This window comes from Strigops habroptila, chromosome 1 (genome assembly GCF_004027225.2).
Source record: "Strigops habroptila isolate Jane chromosome 1, bStrHab1.2.pri, whole genome shotgun sequence".
Taxonomy (NCBI): domain Eukaryota; kingdom Metazoa; phylum Chordata; class Aves; order Psittaciformes; family Psittacidae; genus Strigops; species Strigops habroptila.
Window position 1 is genome coordinate 64,790,115 of NC_044277.2, and position 20,111 is coordinate 64,810,225.

A 20,111-nucleotide genomic window follows, 5' to 3' on the forward strand; every position below is an offset into this window, starting at 1 on the left:
TTGGCTTCCCAAATGAAAATGCAGAGAGTATAGCACATTTTGCAAGGCATGCAGGTTGGCTCAGAGAGATTCATGTATGACTTTATAATGTTATAATTAATTTTGCATTCTCAGCTCTCCAGCTGCTGCTCCGTCCAGAAGCAGAGCTCATATACTTAGAAATCGGTCTGCGAAACACAGGAATTGACTATTCATATGTAATCGCATGATATCGATTATTCCATAGAACTACTGAAATATGAATGTGTTTTATATAAAGCTCTTGGTTTTAGAGTTCCTATTTTTATTTAATATATGCGCATTAATCACCAAGCAGGGAAGCAAATGTCTTTTCTGTAATCTGTTGCACTAAGTTTACCCGTTGTTTATCACTCTCTTATCAGGAAGTCGGGAGTTAATGACAAGAAATACCTGTTGGTGTTAACCTCCTCCCCCTCACCTGCTTTTTTAAAGGATTGCCTCTTCTACAGGCCAGCTGATAGATCTGGGTAGGGATTAATCCGGTATGTCTGGTGGCCAGATCTCCACTGCTGCGTGCAGGGGCAGGGGTAAACTGGTATGTGGGTTTCGCAGAAGAGGATGAGAGGAAGCGAAAGAAATTAAAAAAAAAAAAAAATCAGATTGAAAAAGAAAATGTAAAGCTTGGATTGCTTCAGACAATATGTGCATCTCGATACTTGACCGTACTTTCAATATGGCATTTTCCCCGCGGTGTCCGCGAGGCGATTGAAACGGCTTCTCGAAGTCTATTTTTCTAATTATTTTTATTATTATTAGCTGCATGTTTAATTGGTTAACAATAGTCTGCCCTGCTAACTCGCAGTTCTCCAGCTACAGCCTTCTCCCTTCCCGTCGATTCCCCGAGACGATTCCCCGCCGTGCCTCACCAGGCGCGTTTTTCCCATCCTGCCTACCTAACCGAAATTACCTGGGGAAGTCGGCCGTAAACGTCAGGCTACTTCATTTCCTTAAAGAAGGGATAAGTGCTCACTCACAGATGTTAGGAGAATAAAACTCACGGTTTGATGAACCTTTATTGACCCCCACCCCCCTTTTTTCCCGGTGTGTGTGTGTGTGAGCTCCTAAACAATTTTGCTGTCGTTGTTTCCAGCTCGTCCCGGGCTGGTGATCTGGCAGGGTGGCAGGTGAAGGGCTTGAGGGGAGCGCGGTTGCCTCCAGCCCGGCTGCCCCGTCCCCACCTGCGCCCCGGTCCTGCCGGAGCAGCCTTGTGGGCCGCAGGTGCGGGCCGGGGGACTCGGAGCGGCCTAGCGCGCTTCCGTCCCGCGGGCAGCGGCTCGGTGGGGTGGGCAGAGCCCCATGCTGTGCCCTGGGGCTGGGGGGGTTAGCGCAGGGAGGCAGGAAGGACACGGGACACTGGCCCGCCGGGTAGAGCAGGGCGGCCCGCCGGCACCTCGCCTCGTCCCGGGAAGCGAAGGCCAGAGCATCGGTGTGGGCAGTTCACCGCCGGTTGCTGAGGGGTTCGTCTATACTAATTATTAAAAAAAATATGCAGGCGCACGTTTATGTGTTTGTTTATGTTTGCACTAAGAAGAAAAGAGCCGTGCCAGCGCCTCGTGCCCACCGTATCCGGAGCTGGTGGTGGGTAGAAGCTGATAGTGGCCAGGGCAGAAGGAAGGGGACAGAGGAAGAGATGACGTTATTGGGAAAATGAATTACATCGTGACCGTGTTCCAGGAGATTTATCTGAACTGCAAAAGGGGGAGGAAAAGAGGGAGGGGGGAGTCAGATAGCCCCCCGGAAGGAGTTACCCAGGCCTCTTCTCCACGCAGCAGATCAGGAGTAGCAGAAATGAAAGAAAGATGAGGGGATTTCTTTTTCCCCTTCATGCGAAAACATGCGCCATGACTAGATCTTGACTATTCGTCACAACTTGCAAAACTGTAAAGCTCTCGCTGCCAGGAGCAGCGCGATCCTGGATCGGCTTATCTGAGCAGTTACTGCTGTTCTTCCCTGCCATGCAGGGCGGCACTCGCACAGTTCTGTGCTCTTCCTCCTTTCCGCGCTGACCCGCGCCCTCCAGCCGGGCCCTGCGCACCCGCGCGCAGGCCGGTACGCGCGTCTAAGATCCGCGTGCGTGCATATGGCACGTGCCTGCGTGAAGGGATGAGCACATTTATAATGCGTATTTCTTTCTGTTCCCGCGTGGATATAGAAAGCGCGGGGCGGGGGGGGAAGGAGGGAGAAAATAGGGGAGGGGGGAGACTGTAATCAAGAGTGTGCGAAAGAGTATTTATGGCTCCGCGGTTCCGGAGAGATACTGATGAACAGTATCATCGTTTGGCTTCGGCAGCGTGCTCGCAGCCGGAGAGGCTGTCTTGCATTACAAAGCCTGCCTTCGTTGCTTCCTTGCCTGCCTGCCGGCCGCGGGAGGAGACAGGGCCGGAGCGGGAGGGGGCGGGCCCGCCGCTCTATGCAGATGAGCGGCGGTGACGGACAGCTCCGTTTTCCAATGTCCCTCAGAAACTCGAGTGCTCCTTCCCTCAACTCTTCACTTCAGACTCTATACTTCCCCCAAAATACAGGCTCGCAGGCGCTGGGGGAGCTGGCTGGCTGGCGGGGAGAACTTCATATGCAGCAGCCACTTTTCTGATTTCGGGGGCTCGCTTCTCTCTCTCCCTCTCTCCCTGTCTCTCCCCCCCCCCTTCCCCTTTCCCCTTCTGTTTCTTTCCCTTTCCATCTCTTTCTCTTTTTATTAACCCTCTCCTCCTCCACCTCCCGCAGATGCCCTTCACCTCCCGGTTAGATATCTGACTGCTCTATTTAATTTCCCTTTTTAGGGGGTGTTCTTTTTTTTTTTCTTTCTTTCTTTTCCCCCCCCCCCCCCTCCTTTCCTCCTGTTTGTTTTTATTCTGACGGGGTGCGCATGGGGGGGAGCATATAACAATTCTGATTCTCTACATAACTGCACAGAGCCAACCGGAGAGAGGGAGAGAGAGAGAGGGCGGGCGGGCGGGAGAGAGGGAGGGAGAGGGAGAGCACGAAAGCAGCGCCAGGAGCAGCGGTAGCAGCAGGGCCGGTCACCCTCGCCCCCTCCCTGCTCCTGTGCACGCCAGTGCAAGCCATGTCCTATCCTCAGGGTTACCTCTACCAGCCCCCCGGCTCGCTAGCTCTGTACTCCTGCCCGGCGTACGGGGCGTCGGCGCTGGCGGCCCCCAGGAGCGAGGAGCTGGCCAGGTCTTCGTCGGGATCGGCGTTCAGCCCTTACCCGGGATCGGCAGCTTTCACCGCCCAGGCGGCGGCCACAGGCTTCACCAGCCCTCTGCAGTACTCCACAGACCCCGCCACGGGATTCCCCTCCTACATGGTAACTACCGAAGAGAAACCCTCTCCTTCTTCATTAGCATCCGCATTCTCATCCTCATCATCTTCAGCCTCTCTCCTCACACACTTACCATCAGCCCCAGACATCACGCCGCACAGCCGGGCGCCCCGCACCGCCGCCGCCTCCGCGCTGCCGCCGTCAGCCGCGCACTGCACCGCACCGCGCTGCGCGCCGCTCCGCAGCCCGGCCGGAGCCGGCGGGGACGCGCCCAGCCCGGCCGAGCTGAACCTTGCCGAGCCGGGCGGAGCGGCGGGCCAGGGCACCGCTCCACTCCGCGCCCCAGCCGAGCGTGGTGCCGGCAGGCCTGGGACCCGGGCTCGTCCCGCGGTTCGCGTAGCTGGGCGGGCGCCCTGAGTAAAGAAATACGGATCGTCTCAGTCAGTTAGGTTGGGTGCTTTCATTCCCCCCCCTTCCCCCCCCCCCCCCCCCGCTTTTTCTCCTATGGTTTTTTTTTTTCCCTTCTTATTTTTCGCTGTGGTAGTATAGCGGAGGGTTTCTCTTTTTCTCTCCCTCCCCCCCCTTCTGTCTCTTTCTGTCTCTTTTCCCCTTCTCTTTTTAAGTCGGTGTTTACAGGCGCTGCTGGCTTTATCCCCGTGTGGTTTTATTTACTTTCAGTGTGTTTTGTGCTAATGGTTTAACTGGATTTTAGGAATGAAAAGGAGCATCTGTTTGCGATCTGTGAGCTTCGCTTAAGCCCAAGATGGTTGTGGTGGCCGCAGTTTCGGATTTCACTTTCTTATTATTAGTTAAAAGGAGCATTTGCGATTGCGTGTGTGTGTATTCTGTGCATAAACTATATAAATAAACCATAAACTATATAAATAAGCTGCATGTCTAGATGGTTATATAGTTTTATAAACACACACGCCCAGAGTCAGACACATATCTAGTCCGTATACACAAAGACCTGTACCCTGAATTTGAGCCTGGAGCCGCTGCCGAGATCCTGGGAGGGGATGGCAGAGGGGTAGTTCGCTCTCCCTGCAAAGTGACAGGGAAACTACTTGCTTTCTGTCTGTAAAACTCGGTGCAGAAATTGTCATCCGGTCTTTATTCGGAGTGTTATGAACGATCTGAGGATCTCGCTTGCTTGGTTTTCCTGTTGAGAAGCAGTAGGCGAGTGGCTGGAAGTTGCAGCGAGGTTGCGAACTGTGCGAGGTATATCGGGTGATGTTGCGCCTGTGACTAGCCGATCTGGGGGATTCAGAGAAGTGCTGAAAGTTAGTGAGTTCCTTAGCGATATCTTTAACTTTTCTTTCATTATGCAGACTTAAATAAGTGCAGTTTAAACCTTAAAGGGCGAATTAAAATGCTAATTACATCGCATTTGGACAATTCGAAACGGTGCATATCTTCTGATTTGCAAATTGGATTTGCAATGCATTAGTGCAGTGAATTGCTAAGTGGCGGCTTTGTTGTATTTTCTATAGCAAAAAGGGAAACATCTTTTGAACCTTTGAGAGAAATGTAGATATCAAGACACTACCTGTAGGGCCTTTAAAATGTCTACGCGGTTCAAACATTTTATTGGGAAATATTCAATTACAGGGAGTTGAAATTAGTCAGAAAGATTAAAACATCGCCAATTTTAAGCGCGTGTGCCTCTGTCTGTGTGCTGGGCAGAGGAGGGGGGGAGATCTCAACTTAATGGCCTTTGGGTGCCGCTTCTCCCCCTCATAGAATATGGATACAAGACACCATCCCGGGAAAATACAAACATAACCACCGATCTCGCCTTGACAACTTACTAATGGCTATCAGCAATAACAAATTGCCAACCTCACCGTTCTGTTCTGTCCAGGGCTCTCCCTACGACGCCCATACGACGGGGATGACCGGAGCCATCAGCTACCACCCGTACGGCAGCCCTGCCTACCCCTACCAGCTCAACGACCCTGCGTACAGGAAAAACGCCACCCGCGACGCCACGGCCACCCTGAAGGCCTGGCTACAGGAGCACCGCAAGAACCCCTACCCCACCAAGGGCGAGAAGATCATGCTGGCCATCATCACCAAGATGACTCTCACCCAGGTCTCCACCTGGTTCGCCAACGCCCGCCGGCGGCTCAAGAAGGAGAACAAGATGACCTGGGCCCCGCGGAACAAGAGTGAGGACGAGGACGACGACGAAGGCGAAGGGGCGAGGAGTAAAGAGGAGAGTCCCGACAAGATGCCTGAGAGCAACGAAACCTCCGCGGAAGACGAAGGTGGGCGCGGGGTGATTGCGGCCGTGGCGGGGTGGCCCCTTCGCGTCCCGTAGCCTTTTCCCGGGAAGCGGGGCAGCGGGAAAGGGGGGTAGGTGGGGGACGGCGTTTAACAAAAGCGAGCCCAAATCGTGTCCCGTCCCGTCGCCTCCGGCTGCTCCCTCCGGTCGCTTGTCGCCGCGCAGTGCCGGTGGCCGGGGCGGGCGAGGTGCGGAGGGTGGCAGCGCCGTGCAGGGGGCAGACGGGGCCATGTGGGGGGTACCACAGCTGTGCTAGCCATGGGGATGGATGTCCCTCCAAACGGGACTGCAGGGAACAGGCCGGGACGGGTAGCGTCTCTGCCTGCCGCGGTGGTGGTGGCGGCGATGCTCGCCTCTACGCCTTCTCTGTGTTTTTTGCCGTCCCCCGCACTGACTCCGTCTTTCCGTGCCCGGCGGATCCTTGCAGGGATCAGCTTGCAAGTCGACTCGCTGACGGACCACTCCTGCTCCGCCGAGTCGGACGGCGAGAAGCTGCCCTGCCGAGCGGGCGACCCCCTCTGCGAGTCGGGCTCGGAGTGCAAGGAGAAGTACGAGGACATAGAAGAAGAGGAGGACGACGAGGACGAGGAGGAAGAGGAGGACATCGAGGAGGACGACGGCGGTGGCGGCGGGGAGCGCGACCCGCCGGCCAAGACCGTCACCTCCTCGCCGCTGGCCGCCGTGGAGGCCCCGCTCCTCGGCCACCCGCACGCCGACGCCGCCCGCAGCGCCAGCAAGGCGGCGCTGGGCGGCCGCGCCTCGCCCGGGCCCCCGACGCCTGCCAGCAAGCCCAAGCTCTGGTCACTGGCCGAAATCGCCACCTCGGACCTCAAGAGCCAGACCCTGGGCCAAGGGTGCCAGCCGGCGCCTCTCCCTTCGGCCACCCCTGCCTCCGCTCCGCACAGCGCTGCCTACTCTCCCTCCTCCCTCCTGGGGAGGCATATTTATTACACCTCACCTTTTTATAGCAATTATACAAACTATGGGAACTTTAACGCTCTCCAGAGCCAGGGAATCCTGCGATACAACTCCGCAGCAGTGGCTTCAAACGAGGGACTAAGTCAGACTGTCCTAAACGCCAGCTCTGTCCACAAACAGAGCAGTGACTCTTTGAAAACGATCACTAACCAGCTAGAACAACATTACAGGCCCTCTAGTTATGACTCTAAGAAAGGTAGGTGACTTGGTTTTGCCGCTTTCTTCCCCCTTCTGCCCGGCTCCCCTTCCCTGACCCGTACAAGTCCTTCCTGCGCTGTAAATACCGAAGCCTCCTCTGGAGAAATCAGCTGGCGCGCTGTCACCGCTGCCACCGCCGAGGGAAGATGGGCAATAGTACGATCCGGGGATTAAAACCGGCGTGTCGCCGTCGTATCGTACCTGTCTCTAAGAACCTCGAGAGGAAACGTAAAAGATCGCTTTTAGCTCAGTCTCAGAGGCTGCAGACGCGGCATTTAAAAGTCTTTTTTTAAAAAAAAAAAAAAAGAAAAAAGTGCACACAAAGATACCCAGAGAGCACTGGTGTCATTGCCCTTTTTTTTTTTCCCCCCTCGACAAACTGGTTTTGCTTTCTTTGTTTCCAGTATTCTCACGGGTTTCTGCAGCTTTGAGTTCAGATAATTGCTGACCTTGGACGTGAAATTACGTGGAGCATGACATTTTTTACTTCCCCCTCCCCTCCGAAAAGTTCTGCATTAATATGATTGTCATCTTACTGTAACAAAATACTCGAGATACGGGTAATTATAAAATACTGGCCAGCCTTTTAAGCGACCTAGCTACGAGTGAAGGCTGGGATCTACACACACTGTATAATCTAGTTAGCTGGCTGTGTCCTGTGACTAACTGACGGTTATATTTTGACAGATCCCACTGAAGTCTGCACAGTAGGAGTACAACCATACCTATAGAAGTGCAATCACACAGCAACGCAAGTAAGTGAGAACATTTTCTATTACACTGATCATTTGGCACCAGGTCTGAGACATGCTGCACAGCTCTAGACTTGCTTAACGTTAATTTCTTGCTTCATTACTGAAAAGCCTGATTACGAAGTAAGACTCTCGTTTCTTCTGGTTTTGTAAACCTCTCATTAAAACTTTTGTTTCTCGGGTTTGTCTTAATTTGAAAGCCAAGTTAGACAGTTCCCTCACCTTGCCTGCTCTTTGCTTGTGTAAGGCAAAGCTGTAAGGGCTATTTAAATGTTATGGAAAGAAAGCTTTAGGAAAAAAAAGAATCTTTGAAGGCATTTTTGTTTAAAAACAAAGTGCTTGTGCTCACGTGGTAGTGCTAAAACTGTAGGTTCGGAGTGAAGCTTCCCGCAGTGACTGTGTATTTAAAATAAAAAGGGACAATTATTAGAGACCGACATGCATCTTAAGCAGGGCATGTTATCTGTGGATTGCCTCTTGCCTGGCTAGCAGTGGCACTCTTCACACCTCCACTCTTTAGGGCTAAATAAACGACAAAACCCCTCGCCTTGCAGATATTTTTTTCAACTAATTCTTTTGTTAGAAGAAATTTGATTAGTAAGAATTCCCCTCTCTCTTTTTTTTTTTTTTTTCCTTCTCCTTTTCCCCCGTTTAATAGTGTTAGAGTGTGATTGAAGGATTTTTGGATGATCTGGCTTTTTCCTTGGTCCACAGGTAGGTGTCACAATTGCTTTGAAAAAAATCAGCAAGCCATCATCTCTCCCCGAGCTAATAAATGTAACAAATCTCTAAATCCGGATCACATCTGGTGCCACTGTATAAAAGAAGACCACAGAGCACTATTAAATCTTCAGAATCTAATTATTAAACCAGAATTTTGTTGGACATACGTGAGTTTGCTGGTATAGTCTAGTTTCCCCAATGTATGTGTGACTTTTGAAAACAGATATGTTTTTCTCAGGATATCTTGAATTGATCACTTCATTGCCACGGTATCTATTCGATAGGTGTGATAGGATTTATTGTAAAATTTATTTGTAAAATATGTATACAGTAGAGATAATAAAGACGTGATTGGAGAACTTGAGTCCTTACAAAGTGGAAACAAATTTGATATTTATTTTTGTAATGATATAAAGCTTCTAATAATTTATGCAAGTTGTATTGCAATGGAATCTGAACTTTTTGTAAATAAATTTTGCCTGGTTTTTATTTGAAACGTTGATGGTTATACAATCTTTGGTTGTTTAACGAGAAATCTTTACTAATTTATATCTCTAATTGTAAATAAAAACAGACTAGTCTGCAACAATATGGTGGTTTTCGTTCATTTCCCCCCAAATAACAATCTATTATTTAGAAAATTATGAAAGTTGTAATTTCACTAGTAGACCTTAGACCGTAAAATGAGTAAGTAATTTAAATATGTTGCAAAGATATGCTTTGCATTAATTAATTCCTTCTGGGTTGTTCCGTTATACTTAAGCTTTAAATATACACATGTGTGCAAATATGTATTTGTATATATACATGCATATGCGTAGGGAGAGTGATGTGAATACATGCATGTTTCTTATAAACTATGTTGGGTGTGAAGTAGCTCTTTATTTGAGTTAAAATTCTTTAACTGCACCATTTCTAAGAAGAAAAAAAAAAAAAAAGATTTATAACCAGCTATGGTTTATTTCTAATTTATTTGTTTCTGCTTCTGGCTAAAATACGCAAAAAGGGGCAGGGAGAAGGAAGATATAAAAGTCCAATTCCTGTTTTTTATTATTTTCCCCCTTTTTTTCCTTGTATCCGTAAACTGTATCTTTACATTCGTATTGGAAATCCACTTTGATTGGGCTCATAAAATCAGCTAACTAATCAGTTGAAATTTTAGTAAAATAATGGGAATCTTCATATGATATAATTTCAGAAAAGAAATGAACAATCATTTATTTTCCTCAAAAGATAAATTGAATGAATATAACGTACAGTTATAAAACAAGAATAATAGCTTCTTGGATTGCCCTTTAATCAATCATACACTGATTTTTCAAGAGGCTCATCTATTTTATTCCATGATTAATAATGTTCCAGCGTGAGAGCATTATTAGATCCCAGCAGGGGAGATCCTGAATGCTTTTAGCTGCTTTGGAATGGTCAGTTGGGGTTCATTATGGTCTGATATTGAGCAATTTATAAAATCTTGTCTAAACATCTGCCAGCTCAGATAGGCCGATGTGTCTGAAGATGGGAAATTGCTGGACCAGTTGATATTGACAAACGGATCTCTCTCCAGTGGCTTTTTGTTCAGTGAAAATTAGTGGCCTCTTGCTCAGGTCTTGTTAGAAAGGGCATTTGAAAGTGATCTTAGATACTTCAGGCATCAGCCCTGGGAATGTTAACTGGATAAAGAGCCGTGCTGGTCTGGAGTCAGGAAATATGTTGCGATTGTATTAAATAGGGGGAAAGGAAGCTGGTTTTCTTAAATACATACACACAATTCCCGTGATCCATCTTCGCCTGCACACCCCCCACCTGCGCCCTTCATATTTTACCCCTATACAGATTACCAACTGGCTGAAAAAAATATATGTGATTTTCAGCTGATAGGGCAGAAATTAATATTGTAATTCTGGAAAACTCTAGAAGTCATCTAGCTAAATAGAAAACACTGAAGATCTTTGCAGCTGGAGGCCTACTCATCTTCTTATGTTGTTTGTAGAATGTTGCTTCTCTGCTCCTGTAACATCCTGTTTTTCATTGAGGTAAACTGCATTGGTATCAGCGTGCAGTGTGTAGTACAATTAGAGAAACAGCTAAGAAATATTTCAGCTTTTCCCCTCCAATTTCGTATATGATGTAGATGCAAACATTTACGGTAATCTTCCTTGGCCGCCTTTACTGTGCACTTGAGGAAGATTTTATGGAGGGACTTTTTATGTCGGGGGAGATGCCTGAATTTTCTTTTTCCACCTCTTGCTCCTACCCCCCCATCCACCCCCACCACCCACGTTTTATGTTCCAGGTCTCTGTTGGACACAACGCACACATTTCCATTGGTAAAAACCAAAAGCTGTGGCAGAGATTAAAAAAGGCTAACGACATTCCTTTGATGTTTATACGCCCAAAGACTTATAAAAGATTTCCATAATTTACCCACCCTTGCTAGTATTTAGACCTGGATTTCTTTCTGGAAAGAAAAGTAGAAAGACTTGGAAAACTCGCTTTTAACTATTCACTATGTATGTAAAATCCAGTGGACTTCTCTCATCCTCTGAGATATTCACGAACGGTTCATGGATGCAGATGGGCGACACCCTAACGATCTGGCAAATAAACGTGCTTTTTTAAAACAGAAATTAATGGGCAAGAACTGCATATTCAACGTCATTTGCGATTTAATAATCAAAATTGAAAGCAGGAGGAAAGTGTAGCCTTGCAAGATTGTTGGCACAAACAATGTGACAATTTCAGTATAGCGAGAAAGAGGGATGAACGATAAAATACATCACTTGGTGTACGGTTTGTTTCATAACGATGCTAATCAGCCCTTTGGGATTAAAACCCCACACCACTTTCTATATTTACTCTCTCCCCCACCCCCTTCTCTCGTTTCTGTGCTCGTTTCGGAGCGGGAAAGACAAACCCTCCCCTCTTTGAGGCCAGAGGTTTCATTAGAGCTGATTTATTGAAATTCAGGCTTTAATCTCAGGTGGGATCCCGGAGGAGTTGGCGGTGTCGTCAAATAGGAAGAGGGTCGCTTTCCACTTTGCACTTCCTGGGCTGCTTTTTTCCTCACTCCCTGCAAATGTCAACATTTGTTCTCAATAAAAGAGTTATTGTTTCAGGAAAGCTGCTCACCAACTGCCCTGGAGAGCAGAAAAAAATCGTAGCCCACCTTTGTCTAGCTGAAGACTGGGGGAAGGGATGGGGACGGAGGTAACACGCAGCCCAGGCCAGCAGCGGACAGACAGACAGATGCGGGAATTTCTGCTGAACACCAGCTCCCGGCTGGAGGCGAACCGGCCCGGATGAGGGGAAAGTTACTACTAATCTCGATGGGCGCCTGTGTTTCCCACAGGGAGGATGCGGAGAGGGGAGAAACAGCAACAAAACCACCACCATCAAATTGCAAGGTGCAGCGTCTGATTTAGCCCTACCTGGCGGCACCCACCTCCCTAATGGGCCATCAATAAGCTCCCGATGGAGGGGGTGGGAGCCCTGTTGCGAGGAGTGGGAGCGGGCCGGGCAGCCCTGAGCGGCTCGGCTTGGCCCTGTCCGGCCCGGCTCCTTCGTGCCCAATCTCACAGGGGAAAAAAAAGCCCCAACCCTTCTTAACACTAAAAGTTTCTGCCTCCGTCACGTTACATCTCACTTAAAGGCGGTTCAGACTCACCACGCCGCTGAGGAACCGTGGTAGGGATGTAATCAATACCGGGAATATCTTATTGTTTATTAACTTTTGGGGAAAGAAAAAAAGAAAAGAGGAGGAAAAAAAATAGAAAAGAAAAGAAAAAGGCAGACTTTACATATAGGTAGATTCGTTGCCTTCTGCATTCAGACATTTCTCGGATGCTTGCGCAAACTTCTCACGAACCAGGTAGTCTAAAAGAGCCATTCTATTGTAGGAATTGTATAATGATGGTAAAAAAATATTGCTATTAACAGTAATACTGCCTATTAAGTAATATGATGTTCATCCCTTTGTTTTTAATCCAGTAACTAATAACTTGGGTATGTTTCCGCCTTCTAAAGAAATAAAAGAGAGGCAAAAAAAAAAAAAAGTTGAGAAACAAAGGGCTCCTCGGTGAATATTCAAAGCACCCATGCATCTAATCCCTGGCTATTACTCGGCGGCTCTGAAGCAGAGTCTTTATTGAAAGTACAGAGGGAAGGCGCGACCGGCGGAGGACATGCTGGCAGCTCGGGGCTGCTGGGAGCGTTTTACCTGTGAGCGTCCTGACCGAGCCGACAGCCGGGCTCCCTCAATCTGGACCCTACCCCCCCCTTAACCGTGACTCACTGGGGAATGTCACCTTTTCACATCCAATCCGGGCCGAGCCGGCTGTATCTTCCCTGAGCATAAGTAAGGGACGGAGGGACGCGGCCGCTCTGCCTCGGAGGGAGGGCACTGTTAATTTTGCTCCTCTCGGGATTTGGGGATTGAAAGGAAAAGACAAAGGGGGGTGAAGCGGGGGAAGGGCTTGTCACCCCGGCCTTGCCCTCCTTGGAAAGGCAGGAGCGCAGGCCGGCAGCGAAAGTCACTTCTGCTCCATCCGAATTTGGATCATCCGTGAAGAGAGATTTCAAAATACTCCAGATTATTTGGGAGGGAAAAAAACCCAACCCAACAATAGTCCTACTGCTACTTGTGCGGCGGCTGCGTGTGGATACTGTCGCTGCTCAGGCTCTTAAAAATCGCCCAGGGAAAAAAAAAAAAAAAAGTATGTACATTTTTATAGGGAGATAAATTGACAATTTATTGTGTATAACTTCTGATCAATTATTAATCGTTAGTGTCAACAACAGGGTTATAATTACCTTCAGTTATTTAAAAGAATATTTATTTTTTCTTCTCTCTGATCTGGTAATTAGTTAATGCTCTGGAGTAATGAATCCAAAGCTGATTTGATAATGATTGAGACAGTTTTTTCCCCTCTCTTTTGGCAGAACCCCTCTTGGGGAAGGGAAGGAGGGAGATGTCTCCCCCCGTTTGCAAAAGAGTCCATGTAAAGTCAAATCGCTGCGCGTTTCACTTTTCAGAATATAAATAACGATTCTGGGAGGAAAAAGGGCGAAATGACAAACAAATAGAGCCCAGCTGGGATGAATAAGGCCGATCAAAGTTAGCGGGGGCCGACGCTTTCCGCAGCCGCAGCAGGTCTGAGTCCCATAAAGGTGCCAGCAACCCTTACTTCTCTCCCCGAGATCAAGGGAGAGGGCGAGTGGGACGTTTTAACCCCCTGACATCTTCCCTCTAGCTGAGGAGGGCGGAAGAGAGAAGGTGAAGGAAGAAGCTGAGTATTTATTGTTTGGGGGAGTCCTCAATGCCTTCACGATCGCCCCAGGGAAGGGAAAGGGAGGGAAGAGAAGGGGGTGCTTTACCTGGAGCCCGCGGAGCCCCCGCCCAGCCCGCGTAGGATGTGCGGGGAGCGGCTCAGCGCAATGTGGGGCGGGAGAGGCTCAGTCTTGTGCGTTTAAACGATCCTGAGCACGGCTCAGCCCTGGGGATGGGGAAGTAAGAAATTATTATTACATTTTATTTTTTTCCTTCCTTGCGGGAGCTAGGTAGAGCTTCCTCATGAAGAAAAGCAGCAAAAGGGCAGCCCTCAGGGAGCGGGGCTGCCGCCTTGCTCCCGGGTCTTGGGGCGTGAGTAACCCCCTCCTCCCCGGGCCTTGGACCTGGCCGCCAAGGGCGAGGGAAACACTGGAAAGCCCCTTCCTCCACCACCAACACCCCCCGTATAGGCCAGTGGTGTTGAGCCGAGGTAGAAACTCCACCGCTATCCCCCTTCCTGCTTCCCTCCAGCCCTCCACTTAATTTAGCGCCAGGCGAGCACTCGGAGCCAAAAGCACTTTTCGTTTTTAGCGCAATGGGGCTCGTTTTACTGCAGATCTGCGTGAGATGAAATACACTTAGATAGTATTACATATAAAAGTAATATACTTTATATATAAAAATGTTTTCCCAGTGCAACAAAACTGCAGTGGGAATTGCAGTGCAAAATGCAAGTTTTAAAATTAATTCATCCTGACAGGTTTGACATAGCCCGGCTCCCTTTTTCCTGCAACTCCGTCCGCAAATGAATGCCGCTTCCAGAGTATACGTTTTAATTTGTCACATCAAGGCAATAAAAGGCAGCAATATATACTTAAGCCAGTTAACATTGTAATAACAGGTTTAAAGGAGCAATTAAATGGTAGTGAGTCGCATGTCTGACTTTCTATAGGCATTACCACATCAATGGTACCTTTTAGACTGACTATAACTTAGCATGATTGTCTCAATTAGTTTAGCTACATGATAGTTATTGTGAACTCTTTGTGAGTAATCAATGTTACGCAAGCTTATGGGAAGGAGCCTTTAACAGGGGTGAGCAACAGCTAAGTAACCTCTTATTTCCAAAAAACCCTACCTTTCTTTCTTTCCCCCCACCTTTTTGTTTTGTTGTCTCCTCTTCATTTCCTTCCCCCAACCTGACAGAAAGAAACGGTAATTTACAGTCTGATAAATCTGTTTCCGAGATCGGTGTAGCTGAACGTAGATTTACAGGCAAATAACGCCTTTCTGGCGCGGCTGGTGAAAGGAGCGGCCGCCTCAGGGCAGCAGGGATGGTAAGGCGTCCCTGCTTGCCCCTCTCCTTGGCTTTAGTGGGGTCTGTCGTGGCTGTTCGTTGTCATGATTCAGCCCCGAGCCGCAAATAGCCTTGAGGGATGCTCACGTCAAATGTGTACAGAACGCGGATAGGCGCCTCGCTGGCACCGGAGCCACTCCGGCTCGGCAAGTTGCGGGGGAGAGACCCGTGTATGCGTGTAAACGGGGTGTGAGTGTGTGTGTGTATGTGAGGGGGGTCTGTGTGTGTTTGTGTGTGTCAGAGGGAGGAATGACTGCAAAGCGGGGTTACAAATACGATGTAACGCAGAGAAAAACGTTCCTGCCGGAGCAACCGGCCGTTTAGTAACTTGTTAATTCTCCACCTACAGACTCTCTCATTAAATACCGACCCATGGGTGGCTAATGCAAAATACAGAAGGCTGCAAATTTAGTGGGAGTTGCGTGAACTGCTTTAAAACACTAACAAGTTTGTATTGTTTTCTGTCACGGGGGGAGGGGGAGGAAAAAAAAAAAAAAGAGCAAGGGAGCGTGTACCATAAAAATTTAAGATGAGCAAGAGGCAAGGATGTTTCTGTTGGTGAAGTTATTCTCATTAGTCCTAGCAATGCCTCACCATTAGAGAAGGCTGGAGTCAGCCTCAGTCTCAAGATTTCAGATCTGCAAGCTTTTTTTTTTTTTTTGCGTGCACATTACATTTCTGTCATGCTTTGCAGCAGAACATGATATCCCCAAAGAACCCAAAGAAGGAAAAAAAATACTCTGACAGCAACCATTAGTTAAGAGTGCAATGAATAAACCCCTTGCACAAGAGTATCAGGACTAATTAAGATTCTCTTTAGCAGCCCTGGATGGAATGTTAATGTAGCTTTGACTAACTGGGAATAAGCAGGGGGAAAAACTGCATTTTAAGAGGAATGCTGGGGTGATAACATCTCTCACTACTTCTGTCCAAGGTCTGCCCAAGCCTGTTACAAAGTCATTATCTCAAATTACTCCTGTACTTCATTTTTAGAGGGTTTGGGCAAGATCCCCTGGCGTTGAAGCGCTGCCTAGAGCCTCACAAAGCCAATACTCTCTAAGGGGATAAAGGCTGAATCAACCCACTATCTCTACCTTCGAGAGTTTGCTGGTACCAGTTCCTTGGACAAATACAGCCAGGATTCTGGAGGCAGATTAGGATCTATTGCTGGCGTCTCCTTGCAAATCCCTAAAGGGTTTTTGACCCTTTGAAGTTTCGTCTATTTTGCTTACACAGAAGTTTACATGATTAAGTCAGGATTTTACAAGGCTCAACAAGGCAAATTTAGTCACCTCGGCACACTCAACACCAAAAAAAGAGTGAAATATCCAGTTGTCCTGCTACTCGTTTAGCTCCAGAAATACTAGCATGCCGTGATATTCACAGTGATTAATTTAATAAGAGAGAAAAAAAAATCTGCAAAACTGCTTCAGCAGGGGAGGGCAAAAAAATTCCCCTACCCCCCCCGGAGTTGTTGCTGTTATTGTTGTTGTTATTATTATATTTTCCCCAGCCTTTGATATAGTAATCCTCCAACCTCCTCCTCCCCCCCGTCCCCATTCCCAGTTATCGAAAATACAGCTATTATTTCCCAAAGTCCTTTCCAGTCTTTCTAACATTTCCAGCCTGCCTTCACTCGTCCTTATCCAGGCAGTTGCGTTTGGTGGTTTTTTTAACTTCACCGCCGAGTAACAAGCTCTCTGAAATCAACTTTTGCAAACGCTTTCCTTGTTAAAAGCAGCCTCGCATAATGCAAATCTTCGCTTGGAAGGAGAGGGCTTGGAACTGACAGCGTTAACAGGCAAGGAGGAGCAGAGCTCTTTCTTGGGCATAGCTACCTATTTAAAGAAGTCTCCTGCAATCAGAGTGGAGGGCTGTAGCTACAGACTGCATCTGGCCCACCATATTTGCACTGCCTTTTGTGGAACACAAAACAATAATTTTTTCTCTCTCTCTCACAAAACAATCCCTTTCTCTCTTCCTCTCTCTCCTTCTCCCACCAGAGGGAAGATCACTCTGCCAGTGGATTACTGCTGCAGTTATTTTCTGCAAAGGAAGGAATGATTGGTTCAGGTCCTGAATTATTATAATAATTCTTCTTATTGTTTTATCAATATAACAACAACAATAATAATAACGTAAATAAATAAATAATCAGACCTGGAAGGCTGGAAAGTTTCTATAGCTGTATCAGTGAGTTGCAGGGACAACAAGGGCAACCAAGCGAGCTGCAGATTTCTCTTCCTCAATTGATTTATAATTGATGAATGGATTTTCTTGTGCAGCTGCAGCGTGGTTAAAAACTATTGAAGAGGTAGGTGTCCTGGAAGGTGTTATTTTGTAAGGGAGACAGTTAGGAGTAACTGGGTGCGTTTATCAGCAGGAGATCTGAGCAAGCAACATGATTACATTAGCTGTTAGTGGCTAGGATTCAACTTTCCATAGGCCTCCAGCACCTGCAGTCTGGTAGGTGACTCACGTGGAAATGGGTTCCTGCTGGCTGCCGGCGCATCAGGACATTGTTCTGGCACAGAGCAGCCCGTTGATTTTGATGAGGAGCACTGCACCCATCTCAATGGCACGCTGTGCACCACTGCCTTTCTGGCAGAAATCTGTTGGGTCTAGTTTTGCAAGAGAAAGGGGGGAGGTGGGGGGGAGCATTATCTTGCAGCATTTCTTTCTCTCACACATTTCAAGGAAGTGGAAGGGATTTTCATACACTTTAATACAGGCATATTTCTTATTTCAGCTGTGACTTTGGATGAACCTGATAGTTAAAACATTTGCAGTGTGTCTTAAAGAGAGAGAAGCTTTAAAATGGGTACCAAGAGATATGCAAAGCTGTTATCGTGTCTCTGGATCATGGGTGTTTACCACAGGTCTGGATGAACTTTAGGACCTGGTCCCTGAGTGGAGGGCTTTTCATATGTTCCAGATTCACATCGTAAACCATACGGGCTTCAGTGTGGTACCTTGTTTTTGTGTTGCTCTTTGGGGAAAAAAAAAGTCTTCAGAAAGGACAGGCCTTCAGGCATCAGGACCTCCCTGCAACCTTTTTGAAAGGGCTAAGAACTATATTCAAGAAGGGGACAAGATGTAAAGGAAGTAGAAAAGTCTTACTCTAATTCTTATCTTTGAGATAGTCTTACTCGGCTTCTTATCCTAGAGATCACTCAGTTTCAGGATCATGCTCTTTTTTGACCTTAAACTCACCCGAGAAATCACGTGCTGTCTTTCCTTATGTCTGGAAAGGTTTCAGTCTTCCCAGAGGTGAGGAGATTATGCCTAACTGTGTTTGGGATGCTGACCCCAGCAGGCCCCCACCCCACATCCTTGAAGGACTCAGTCTGCTACACGCTCCCTGAGCAGACCTAAAACAGCAGCTGCTCACAGGAGGTGGACATCATTGCCTTCTTCCGTGCACCTGAGATGGAGTTGTTTCTGCTGGTGACAGCACAGCACAAACCCAGCACAAAACCTTGGGAGCAGGGACAGAAATGTATTCCCAACGGAGTGACTTAATCTCTAGGCAACACATCCATGCCCCCACACTGCCTCTCGCTCTCTGGTGCCGTGTCCCTCACCTCCTTTTTCTGCACAGCTCCATCAGGAGGGGGAGAGGGAGAGACCCCCCATTCCCCTTTACCTCTCTGTGAGAGACGGGACACAGCGACTTTCACGTAGAGGCAGGCTTCAGCACATGGACATTATTTTCCCTGAGCTTTGGGTTGTGTGAGCCTGTGGGGGGAGCAGATTTCAGCCACATTTTGCCACTTTTTGCACTTCCTAATGGATAGCTGCACACAGAGGAGGTGACTTTTGTGCCCAGGAAGAAGGCTGCTCCAGACACAGTCCTCCTGCAGGCAGGGTCCTCAGGTAGGCAGCTGCCGAAGTGGAGGTGAGGCTCAGTTGCACCTATGGGGCAGTGAGAAGGAGTGACGGAGAAGCTACAGGATTTATTTCCTCTTTCTTTTCCCACTTGCTCTTCCACCAGGTAGGAAGACTCTTATTCTCATCACATGTTTCTTCTGGCATAAAAAACCAAACCCAAACACAAAACCTCTGGTGTTGTGCTCAGCTCTATCTGTTTCTACAGGTAATGAGATTTTATTCTTTTTTTCTTTGGTGGGTTTTTCCTTTGTCTTCTAATTTTTGAACTTCTTTCATGACAAATATTATACTAAAAGTCTGGGAGAGAGGGCTTCATTTATAAACTATTGAAATGTGGAATACTTACCTCATTACTCAGCTCTAGGACCTGGGGGTTTGAAGTAAAAAAAAAACCCCAAAAAACCAAAAATGTATGAGATTTCCCGTCAAACACTGAAACCTCGCTTAGCTTTAAAATATTATTGTCAGCAAAGTGACTTCATAATTAGATTTCAATTTCTCCATGTTTAGTCGGTCTTAACGTCTGTAAACTAGATTGTCTCATTTCATTAAGCCACGTACATACATTTTTTTAAATTCTTAGAGCTGCAAAATGTGGTAATGAAGGAATAAAAATCTACCTCCTTTGAATTTTTTCATAATAAATCATTTGACTTGCAGAATACTATTGGTGAACATGTACGAACACATCATTTAACTTTCTTATACTGAATTTGGAAAGTTGACCATCACAAATAAATTGTTTATATTTTTTTACAAAGAATTATATAGTGGAATCCTCGGAACCGCCTTTGTGCAAAGCCCCTTCTGAATTACAAACACACACAATTCTACTACAGCTGACTTCAGTGGGAGTTAAATACTCAAGAAGTAGCATTCAAATAAACTTTTATCTATAATAACAAGAATGAAACTATTGTCCTGCAACTGACATAACAGGAAAAAATATTCACAAACTTATAAACAGAAGAAACTACTCAGTTAAAAGCATAACTTTTTGGATGTTTTAGGAGACTAGCAACAATAAAAATGTCTGTGGAAATATGGTCTATAATATCCTTGAAAAATCCATACAGCTGAGTCCAATTTCTGTTATTGAATCCAGTCCTAAAAAAAGTGGTAAAGTTGAACTATTCATCCTTAAGTTATTTTAATGTAGTGTGCATATAAGCTGATTATTACTAATGGAGTAGTTTTGGGATTCTGAAGATAGTAAGTCACAGAGTAAATCCATAGTAAACTTGTTTTCAAGCTAATGAAATGACTGGACAGCAGATAAATCTGTACGTTTTGTCTCTGATTCTTTTTTCCTTTTATTTTATTCTAATCCCTTCTGTAATGCCTGAGAATATTAAGCACAAATGCATTAGGTGCCTGTA

The 20,111-nt window shown here is 47.1% G+C and overlaps 1 protein-coding gene across 2 annotated transcripts; it reads left to right on the forward strand.

Moving 5' to 3' along the window:
- The first annotated feature begins 2,543 nt into the window (after window positions 1-2,543).
- On the forward strand, window positions 2,544-8,804 carry IRX2 (iroquois homeobox 2). Of its 2 annotated transcripts, XM_030507381.1 has the most exons (5): window positions 2,544-3,325; window positions 5,145-5,550; window positions 5,995-6,741; window positions 7,431-7,498; window positions 8,210-8,804. In XM_030507381.1, exons 1-4 carry the CDS (start codon window positions 3,083-3,085, stop codon window positions 7,472-7,474), a joined length of 1,440 nt encoding a protein of 479 aa, XP_030363241.1. In that variant the 5' UTR covers window positions 2,544-3,082; the 3' UTR covers window positions 7,475-7,498; window positions 8,210-8,804. The 2 variants fall into 2 exon arrangements, 1 of the variants encoding a protein (XP_030363241.1); XR_003994526.1 differs by lacking the exon at window positions 8,210-8,804 and having other exon boundaries at window positions 5,995-7,303; window positions 7,431-7,490.
- The last annotated feature ends 11,307 nt before the right edge of the window (window positions 8,805-20,111 follow it).